The following is an 11,608-nucleotide window of genomic DNA, read 5'->3' on the forward strand; positions in this document are numbered from 1 at the left end:
TACAGAGCTATTGGTTTTGGGGTTTATTTACTGCTACTACTGGATATAACAGCTGGTTACCGGAGAGTTTATTGTGCTCTGATTGCTCGCTTAGAGATTTCGGTTTTGTCAAAGGATAATAAAAAACCTCTCAGCAACCGCCGTTATTTAGATCAAATGATATATATTTCAATTATTTCCTACTTAATTATATTCGATGATTGTCTGTAACCACTACAATCTACCGGATAACCAGTATTTACATGACTTAAGGCGCCGAAGGAGAATATGGAAGTTATTTTAGTTTAAATAACTTTACTTCACATTTCAAGCAAAAAACAATATTATCATGTACGAAAAAGATGTTCAGTAATATTTAACCCCTGGTTTTGTTTTAATGACCTAAGTTATAAATACTGCTGCTCGTACCATCAGCAAAGTCACGTACGATATTCCCCAAAATGTCGAGGGCAAAGGTTGGTATTAACGGTTTCGGTCGTATCGGGAGACTTGTGCTCCGCGCAGCTTTCCACAAGAACACCGTGGATATAGTTTCAGTGAATGACCCCTTCATAAATTTAGAGTACATGGTGTACATGATTAAACGTGATTCCACCCATGGGAATTTTCAAGGCGAGGTGTCGGCAGAAGACGGAAAATTAAAAGTCAATGGAAAGTTAATATCTGTTCATTTCGAAAGGGATCCAAGAAACATCCCATGGGATAAGGACGGGGCTGAATATGTCGTAGAGTCCACTGGAGTCTTTACGACCATTGATGCAGCTAAAGTAATATCATTTATTGTATTATCTAGTGTTCACTTAGGCTCATACTGAAAATAATCGAGCTAAAAAGGTTATAATATCTGCACCTTCTGCAGACGCACCCATGTTCGTTGTTGGTGTGAATGAAAATTCGTACGATAAGTCAATGTCTGTGGTTTCTAATGCATCATGTACAACCAATTGTTTAGCACCCCTGGCTAAGGTTATTCATGATAACTTCGAAATAGTTGAGGGCTTAATGACCACTGTGCACTCATTTACGGCTACGCAAAAGGTTGTGGACGGACCATCTTCAAAATTGTGGCGAGATGGTCGTGGAGCGATGCAAAATATCATTCCAGCTTCTACTGGTGCTGCCAAAGCTGTAGGAAAAGTCATTCCAGCATTAAATGGAAAATTGACGGGAATGGCTTTCCGTGTACCGACACCGGACGTTTCAGTCGTTGATCTGACATGCAGATTAGGGAAGAAAGCTACCTATGATCAAATTAAGGCTGTGGTCAAAGCAGCTGCATCTGGACCAATGAAGGGGATTTTGGAATACAGTGATGATGAGGTCGTCAGTTCAGACTTTGTTGGAAATAGCAGTTCATCCATATTTGATGCGAAGGCTGGGATATCTCTTAACGACAACTTCGTGAAATTAATTTCATGGTATGTCTTCATATATTTTTGTTCCCTAACTTATTTCATGTAGGTACGATAATGAGTTTGGATACAGTTGTCGCGTAGTTGATCTCATCACGCACATGCATAAAGTTGACCATGCATAGTGAAGTAGTTTCAACTGTAGCCGAGTCACTTTTTGTCAATCGATAGATAACGAATAAAGCGTTAATCTGCCCACTTACTTTTCAGTTCTCTCTATCACATATCAGTCAAATATTGTTTGGTTTCTTCTGTTATTTTGCTTAGCAGCCAATGTAAAGTAACAAGTGTTGATTATCGGGCTTCGTTCAAGAGGGCTTACGTGGTCCTAAAGTATGTGTTACCATCAAATTGTCACTCGTCCTACCCTTTGGACGTGTGGTGGTGGTCCACCTAACTAACTTTCAGCAGTCGCAAAAGTTCGATAACAGTTTACAGGACATATTTGTGACTTCAGTTATTACTTAGTTTGTAGTTCGCTATACATTTAGTTGTTGTGGACCTTTGTGCCCATCTTGGACTTGCTGTTTAGATAATAAAATTAAAGGAAAGGTAATACGACCCGAGTTTTCGTGCCTTAGTCTTTAAGATGCATGACATCCTCAACACTTGTTGAATACCATCAAATAAGGTTCCCTTTTTATAGACATCGTCATCACAATAACCATTTTTGAATAGACGGGATGTTTACCTCTTCTGAGCGTTTCTAACAATTGTTTGGTTCCACTCGTCAAAAGTAGTCTCTGCTGACCTGGCTTTTCAGTCAGCTACAATGGAGGATCAGACACATATATGCATCGGTCCAAGTTGCCATACCTCACTAACACAACATGATGGACACCGGATTCATAAAAGTAGTTAATTCAGTGATGGTAATATATAAAAGAAAGATTGCAATAAGGATATAGTACAGGAAGAAATAATTAGTTCGTAGAAAGAAAGATATGAAGCAATTTTAATCTCTCAATTTAAGGGAAGACAGTGTATACACCGACGCCATTGTGATTGATTCTGAGCCGTCACCCACAGTCTCCAACCATTGATTATGATAGTTGCGCGGACCCCAACCAAGTAGTCTGCATCTACCAACATGGCTCAGACTAGAAGTTAGCGACTTCAAGCACTGATGCCACGTTTCGATCTGGCCGCCCCTAACTTTCTTCCAACCATTTCCAATACCGGTTAGCATTGCGCATCGTGGTGATCGGTGTTCAGGCATATATAACACGTGGCCTAACCATCTCAGCCGGTGAAGATTCATAACCTCATCAACTGATTTACCATCATTCCCTAATACCCTACGTCTAACCTCACTATTACTTACCCGGTGATCGCAGCAGATGCGAGCAATATTTCTAAGGCATCTGTGGTCAAATACTAGTAGCTTACGAGTATCTTCTACTCTTAGTGGCCATGTTTCGCTACCGTAAATTAAAACAGAACGAACTGCCGCGCAGTATACTCGTCCCTTAATTGATAGACTGATATCTCGCCTTCGCCACAAGTGACGTAAGTTAACAAAAGCTAGACGAGCTTTTCCAATCCGTGCAGAGATTTTGTCAGACACCAACCCATTAGGGCTGATCAGACTCCCAACATAAGTGAAGTTGTCAACGCGTTCGACTACTTCACTCTCTATTCTTAGTTCAGGTGTTGACGCAGACCAGTCCTGAAGCAACAACTTGCATTTAGAGGGAGAGAAGCGCATTCCAAACATTCTGGCATTTTCTGCTTAGTGCTACCAGAAGACTCTGCATTTTGTCAGCGTCTTCACCAAACAGGACTATGTCATCTGCGTATTCTTAGTCGATAAGTGGACCTCCTGTAAGGAGATCAACGCCTGAGAATTCGGTGGACGAGAATGTTATTTCCATCAGTATATCTATGATGAAGTTAAACAAAAATGGAGAAAGTGAACAGTCTTGACGGACACCACTTGAGTTTGCAAAAGCAGATGACAGTCCACCATAAGCTTCTAGTAGTTTTTGATGGTAGTCGTTCTGATTCCACGAATGGTTTGTTACTTAGCAGTAGTTTTATCGGGATTACTTCAGTCTAACTGAAGTAAGCTGAGATCCCATTTACTCGGCCATGCTTAGCAGGTTACTGTAGGATATCACAAACCGCAAGTAATGTCATTTTCTGAAGGCAGGATTCACATGTTCTGTAGCGTTTAACTACCTGCCGTTCGCTGCATTGCATATCACAAGGGTTATTCCCAGTAAAATAGGCTACAGACGAAGTTGGACAATTCATCAGGTAAGGCTGTAGTCCTGGTAAACGGGTTTAGGCGGGTCTGTTTAGGACGTCGATCATCTGTTGCGTTACGGGTACACAAGTTCCTCACAGATATGCAGCACTGCGGGTAAGACTCAAAAATCTATTAGATATTGCTCCCTGAAGACATCTTTAGTGCCTAATCTTTCGAAATTGGGTGTGTGATAACTCATGGGTTAGTGATTCTAACTTAGAGGCTCGGCAAAAATAGTTAAACCAGTGTCGGAATGTTTACTATTTCGTCATCAGTAAGAACTACACTTTACCGGAATTTGAAGGAACAGATGTTATTAGATTTAATAAAATGAATTTCACACAAACACAAAACTATGTCTGTGCTTACCAAGCGTCTCTATCGTGTTACATTTGCGCCCAGACTCATGAGGAAAACTAGATTTAGCGCTAACCAGCTGTTTATCTTTTTGATGTTATTGCGACTACTACTTAACCTCCCACAATGGCTTTCAAAGACGATGCTTACCAGAAGAGTAGGGTTCAAACAGTCTGAAAACAAGAAACTAGTATTTAGATGTTTTGTTCAAATTTCTCATATAACTAATCAGCCATTACTCATACTTGTGATGCCTGAGTGTGATCAGTTTGATCCCGTGTGATGAAATGCTCTCGAACTACTGGAGTTTTAAGCGGGTGCGGAAGATACGTTTGGTGCTCCATGAAATCGAATGGTTTCCTTAGTGTTAGTTCATGATAAGAAATTAGTTACCAATTAAATAGGATGTTCACCTGGTACTGTACTATAATTTAATGGTTGAAATCATGTGTTTACGAAAAAAACATGGAAAAACTTTCGCCTAGAAACCTAATTAACGCGGTTTATTAACCTTGGTGATGAGCCTACTGGTAACATTTCGACTGTAATATAAATATTATGGGCTCTCTGCACGGCATACTGGATTACTAAGTTTCGTTAATGATAACCACTTTCGGTCAGTACGAGTTTTTATAACAATGATTACGAGGTAGCTATTAAATTCAATACCTTAAATCTATTTGATGAAACTGATTAGCATAACAATAAGGAGATTCGCTGGGGATCGATCACAAGTGGAGTCGTGAGCATTCGTCCAGTTTTCTTTTATACGGGCCACTGAACCAAACCACTTTGATTACCTCACTCTTGAATATAAATAATAAGAAAGTACAACCCTGCAGTAAATAGCTTAGCCTTATCTCATTCAGTGTTTAGATAATTATAGATCTATTCAGTAACATCGCTACGTGAATGGTATTAATTCCAAAGGCTAAACAACCAATATTAGTAATTACTCGAAAATTTTTTACCATGCGTAAGTTTAATAGATGCTAATATTTATTGGGGTCGGAATCAAACATTGTTATTGGAATTAATGATAAGATTTAAATCATGAGCTCAATAATGAACAAGTACAGTACCGAGATGTGCACGACTTCTATCATATTTAGTGTTGAATGTATGAAAAGTTTGGCTTGTGCCCTGAGAAGAGTAACGGGCCTGCATCAGTAATATGATCAAGAGTTTTGAATTAGGAATTCTGTATGATAATTTCAGGAAGACCACATCCTTTGGAATATCTAGGTAGATAATTCGACCGTTAATACCAATAAGTATAACCAATAAATTTGCATGGAATGTCTATCGAGTATGTTTAATGTTACAAAATTAGTAAACTTATGAATGTCAACCGGTTATACGCAAATTACAACAGCACAAGATATCAGCGTATGTAGTAATATTATTAGTGTTGTTAGAGATTAAGCATAAATCATATTATTTGAGTAAATATGAATTTGTAGAATATTTATGTTTTTTTAAGATAATTAGGAAACTTCTGATCTAAAGGAAGATAAAGAGTGAATGCGCGTGGTCCATCGTGAGTGATTTTGAGACACGTCATCTGAAGCTCCTTACTATGGGTAAATGTAAAATGTCTTTGACCAATAGACAGATGACCATAGATATAAATACTGATTCAAGATGAGTGTAATAATCTCTGGAAGGCGGTGTTTCTCGCCTGAATATATATTAGTGTAGAGCCTTGATAAAAAACGAATTGAACAGTAATATTTCTTCACTCAGCTTGTATTTTGAATTCAATATGCCATTTTACTTCAATTTCTGGGATTTCTCATATGGACAAAACAAGTAGGTATTGTCGGGTTTCAAATGGGCTCATTGAAATATTCAAGACAAATCTAATTGTACGACTTTCAAGTTCATATCTTATTCTCATATTATTAATGATTTAATATTTAGGACAATTAGTTGATTTAAAGCTGGATTTAATGATGAACATATGATGTATGATATGATAAATCTGTTTATTATTAAGAATTCCGTCGATTAGTCAAAATTATCCAAAAAATAATCGTTTGAAAACTAACAAACTTTTAAATTCCCGAAGAGATTCTAGTGTTACAGTACTTTATAGTTTCTTTGTAGAGACTCAACTTTCTATGTTACATTCACAGAAAATCTTATTTAGTAAGAATAGATTGTATTTACCTATCATTTTTATTCTAAATTACCCGATAATTATGGAGTCTAAAAAGAAAGAAAAAAGGTATGGACTATCGTGCAAATGCTCCTCTCATCATGAAATTCTCCCCCTTACAGATAAATACCACATTTTATATGATTGGCTCTAGCCTAAACCAAAAATATCGTATAAAATAATAGGCTAGCGGACTAACAATTATCCAGTGCTTTTCCTCGAATTCTATCATTTATTTACTGAATACTAATTTTTGTAAAAATCTCTAGAAAAATGAGCTAAAAAGTAAGAGAGAAATACAAGTCGATGTGTTTCATAGACAGAAATAATTTTCTTTAAGGAGTTTTTTTGTCAGTTCGCAATCCCATATTAAATAATGATCGTACAATCCAGTCAGTCCCATACCTCTTACCACTTTATTGTTTGTCATAGATTTACATCCTAGTTTTTTTCTGTTAAATTTCTTCCATTAAATAGTTCTGGAGTTCTCTTGGAATAATAAATTAAACATCTGAAATAATTAAACATCCTATTGATCGCATTTAAAAATATAACATAAATTTTCTATTTTTTACAATTACCATTAGTTCTGTTTTCGTGTTATCCAATGCAAAGAAGAAGTATCATTTCCATCGATTACTTATTGTTATACTGACATAAGACAAATTTTCTGTATAACATTTGGTGGATGATCAATAAGATATTTTGGATGTACATGATTTCTTCTAGTTGGAAATTTGTTAGGTGTGAAGTGGAGAGGAAACTACCTTTAAAAAGTAATAAACATATGCTCAGTAGTTCCTGGTATGAAACTATGATTACATAAACAACCAAATCGACAACTAAGCAGTTACCCATTAACGTCATCAGATACTGATTTCTGTATATTCCAAAAAACAGGTTGAAAATTAAGAATAATTGAATTTCAACTCAGTAGTACGCTGATATTACTTTTATCGTAAAACGTAGAGATACTTTTGATACAGAATATATGGAATGTGTAAAAGTGGAATACCGGACGCTTATTTTATCCCATTTGGGATTCATCGGCTGATGAATGTACTACCGTCTCTAGCCATTTAAAATTCAATTAGAGGTACTGTAAATAATCTTATATGAGATTATGGTTTAGGACTGATGTTAAGTTGTAGACTAGGACAAGACAGTTGCATTATAGTGTTTAATAGTTCTCTATTTAACGCTTGTTGAATATGTAAACTATCATTAAAAAAATGGAACTGAATTTACAAGAGTTACGTCTTTTAATTATTTTTGACAGTTTTATTTTATTTGATTTAAATAAACTTCGGTCATTTCTATAAATTGTACAATTATTTGCGTCTAATGAAGAAATCTGTTTGGACAAAATTACTTAATAACATGTTAAATGTGTAGAACAGTTTTACTGACGTGACGAAGACTTTGAGGCTATTAATAACGTTCATATTCTGAATAAATATTTATTTCAATAGTTGAGATCATGAGTCAATTGAAGCTAGACCACCATGGAAAACCTGGAAGCACTGGTCGGCCGTTTCGTCTTACTGTGGGAATCCTCAACAGTGCGCGTCCACGACCCCACCTCGCGGGATTCGAACCCAGGACCTATCAGTCTCGCGCGCGAGCGTTAAACAACCTATTTTATTATCTTTTGTGGAAAATTGTCCCCGTCAGTCTGTGAATTTATATGTCAAACTGAATATTCTATGCAGGGGATCTTATATGCCTAGATGCTATTGTTGATTTATTCTGTACTGTTATGGTCCGTTTTTTGTCTTACTATGTTCGTGCAATTATGTTAACTACTCATTTTAGGTTAAAGAAAACTCCACAATTGGATAAAATAAATAAAACTATTTGTTGTGTCCCGATAAGAATAATGAATGGTAATTTTTGGAATCCATTTATGGACCAATATTATGAGTATATTTTTATCGTACAGTTGTTATGCAACTAAACTGTTCATATTCATACCCCTCTTATTATGAGCTTTATGTTGACCTATGAACTATTATTGTACGATTTACCATTCATGAATTATTCACTATCTGTTAATCGCTACCTCCCTCATTCACAGCCACTTCTGGCTAATTATTGTGCAAATGTTATTTTCTATTTTATTGGTACGTTGTGGTCGGGTTGATCGGTATATAAACAGAGTATGCTTGGAATACAATGATTCATATCTCAGAGGCTGAGACTTGCGTTCTGGACTCAACTGGCTGGGCTAGACCGGGGAGCGGGGCCAATCAGAACTCTAGGTCGTTCTTACGTGTTTTACGCGTCTTTGGTCCGATCGATAATACACTGCTCTCTAATCTTTCAGTCAAGGACACGACAATTGGCACGGGGTAAAAATCGATCCAAGTTCAAGTCACAACACTATTTATTACATATCTTTTCAGCGAATAACAATTCTTGATGTGCCTATCATAGTGCACGTATAAAAGACTATGAATTTGAATGTGACTTTTAGAAACTAGGCGCTGCTCTTAAAATTCATTTTGTATCACCAGTTTTAATACAAGAAGAAAGTAGGGAAAAAGATATATCTTAATAGTTTAATTATCAGTTTCATTGAAAATGAACAGCTGTACAATGATAAATCGTTGCAAATTGTGTGCTTTATAAAAGAAAATAAATGAAATTAATACGTATTCAGAAGTGAATCAATCTAATCATTTCCGCTATGTATTACTAAATTTTGTTGATGACTTTACGTCTGAGGTGTACAATAAGTGCAAAGAAATTTTTGCCTATATTTAGCATTAGTAGTCTAACCAGTCAAAGACGGAATATCTAAGAAAGAATGACAACCAATAATCATAACAAATGGTCGGGGATTTTAGGTAATACAGCTCAGAATTGGTCATAATAATGCTTTCCTGTAAATCTTAAGTTTTTAAGTTACTTTATATTTTTTGTTCCGCGAATTCACATTCTCACCTCAGATCATACTGTCTACACCTATTCTTTTATAATACCGGTGGTACTACTACTAGCTCCAATAATCTAGGATTTGTCTCATTGCCTTAATAGGATATGGCAACTTGAATCATTACATTTATTCCCCAAATTGTTGATTGATTATGAATGAATAATTACTTTTAGGAAAAAATGATCTGTGTATTTAAAATAGGTAGTGTGTTCTAGAAGTGAAGACAAGCTGTTAAACTTATTTCTATTGTAGTAGTAGTTTGGTGGGAATTTTTTATGTTATGAAGATGACCTTCATCATAAGTAGAAATGTTGAAAATTACCTGAATCTTAGTGTGAAGTCATTTTCACTTGTAGTAAGAACTGATATAAGTGAGACAGTCACTAACCGATAACATTGAATGAGACTCCGTGTATATTGGACTTTGACTTAAGTTGAGAGTTTGATTCTGTTGTAACTTGATAAAATACTAGTATTGGTACTTGTTATACTGTGGCCAAAACTGATAACATTTTACTGCGTAACAAAATAAAGGTTGGTATTTCTCGCCTCAATGAAGAAATGTAAGAATGAAGAGGTAGATTTATTTATTTACCAACAACGATCCACGACTCATCAGAAATTATGTAAAAACTGAAATGAATTGGTCTTTTGAAAGTGATCGTAACTTGAAGCGTTCAAAATATCTGTTAACAATAATTGGATCAATGACGAAGTTATCAGATTCACGTTTTGTAAGCTTCCTACAACGACATCTCATATTAAAAGTGAAGAACGGTTCCCGAAATCTGAGGCAATATTTTCATTGTTTTCAAAATCATTGTATAGTGGCTAGAATGGCAATATAGATTTTGACTACCTATCATGTCCTCTGATGACAAGTTTTCGAAGCAATAGTCTCACCTTCTAATCATCTTGGTTCGAAAACCCATCACAGAAAAAATCTTCATAAAGTTTGAACGAGGTATCAGAATTAATATTAACAACTGATAGGATCATCGGTATATCCATTATTCAATAAGCAGAGTAACAATTGCCACGAGATCTGTAGTGGGTGTGAAGTTCAGTAATAACCTAGATTGGCGTACACTATTCAGATTCAATAACTTACGAAAAAAGACTGTGCAGGGCTCCATGGTGTGAAATACTTATTCGACGAATGTTATCCCACCATGACTTATATTCGATTAATTATTAAGTAAGGGAAAAGTATTCTGTATTTTTCAGAATGTGTTACACTGTTAATACTTACTTACTTACGTCTGTTACTCCCAATGCAGCAGAGGCTGCAGACCAGCATTCTCCAACCCACTCTGTCCTGGGCCTTCTTTTCTAGTTCCATCCTATTCCTGTTCATTTTTCTCATGTCTATTTCCATTTCTCGGCGTAATGTGTTCTTTGGTCTTCCTCTTTTCCTTTGATCTTCAGGATTCCATGTGAGGGCTTGTCTTGTGATGCAGTTCGGTGCTTTCCTCAATGTGTGTCCTATCCACTTCCAGCGCTTCTTCCTGATTTCTTCCTCCGCTGGCATCTGGTTTGTTCTCTCCCACAGTACGTTGTTGCTAATAGTGTCCGACCAATGGATCTGAAGTATTTTGCGTAGACAATTGTTAATAAACACCTGTATTTTCTGGATGATGGCTTTCGTAGTTCTCCAGGTTTCTGCGCCATACAGTAGAACTGTCTTGACATTTGTATTGAAAATCCTGACCTTGGTGTTGGTTGACAGTTGCCTTGAGTTCCAGATGTTCCTCAGTTGTAAATATGCTACTCTTGCTTTGCCGATCCGCGCCTTCACATCTGCATCGGATCCACTGTGTTCATCAATGATGCTGCCCAGATATGTAAAGGTTTTTACATCTTCCAAATCGTCTCCGTCAATTTTGATTGAATTGGTGCGTGCTGTGTTGTATTGGAGAATCTTGCTTTTCCCTTTGTGTATATTGAGACCTATTGCTGTTGAGGCTGCTGCTACACTGGTCGTCTTCTCCTCCATTTGTTGTTGCGTTTGGGATAGAGGGGCCAGATCATCTGTGAAGTCTAGATCGTCTAACTTCATCCTAGATGTCCATTGTATCCCGTGTTTCCCATCAGATGTTGACGTCTTCATGATCCAGTCGATCACCAGGAGAAAGAGAAAGGGTGAGAGTAAGCAACCTTGCCTAACACCGGTCTTTATTTCGAACGATTTTGTCAACTGTCCTCCATGCACGATCTTGCAGTGTAATCCATCATAGGAATTCTGTATGATAGTGGCTATCTTCTGAGGCACGCCGTAGTGTCGAAGAAGCTTCCATAGTGTTGTTCTGTCCACGCTATTAAATACTTTTTCGTAGTCAATGAAGTTGATGTAGAGTGATGAGTTCCATTCAATTGATTGTTCCACAATGATCCGTGGAGTTGCGATTTGGTCTGTACATGATCTATCCTTACGGAATCCTGCCTGTTGGTCTCGAAGTAGGGCGCCTACGCAGTCCTTCATCCTGTTT

The 11,608-nt window shown here is 36.8% G+C and overlaps 1 protein-coding gene across 2 annotated transcripts; it reads left to right on the plus strand.

Annotated features, from left to right (window-relative positions):
• Nucleotides 1-231: 231 nt before the first annotated feature.
• Nucleotides 232-8,961, plus strand: GAPDH2_1 (Glyceraldehyde-3-phosphate dehydrogenase 2; the record flags this gene model as incomplete). Of its 2 annotated transcripts, XM_012945933.2 has the most annotated exons (4): nt 441-767; nt 805-1,418; nt 1,462-2,921; nt 7,997-8,961. In XM_012945933.2, 3 exons carry the CDS (start codon nt 441-443, stop codon nt 1,535-1,537), a joined length of 1,017 nt encoding a protein of 338 aa, XP_012801387.1. In that variant the 3' UTR covers nt 1,538-2,921; nt 7,997-8,961. The 2 variants fall into 2 exon arrangements, with proteins under 2 accessions (XP_051074061.1, XP_012801387.1); XM_051218220.1 differs by lacking the exon at nt 1,462-2,921 and having other exon boundaries at nt 232-767.
• Between the last annotated feature and the right edge of the window lie 2,647 nt (nt 8,962-11,608).

Source organism: Schistosoma haematobium, chromosome 1 (genome assembly GCF_000699445.3).
Source record: "Schistosoma haematobium chromosome 1, whole genome shotgun sequence".
NCBI classification, from domain to species: domain Eukaryota; kingdom Metazoa; phylum Platyhelminthes; class Trematoda; order Strigeidida; family Schistosomatidae; genus Schistosoma; species Schistosoma haematobium.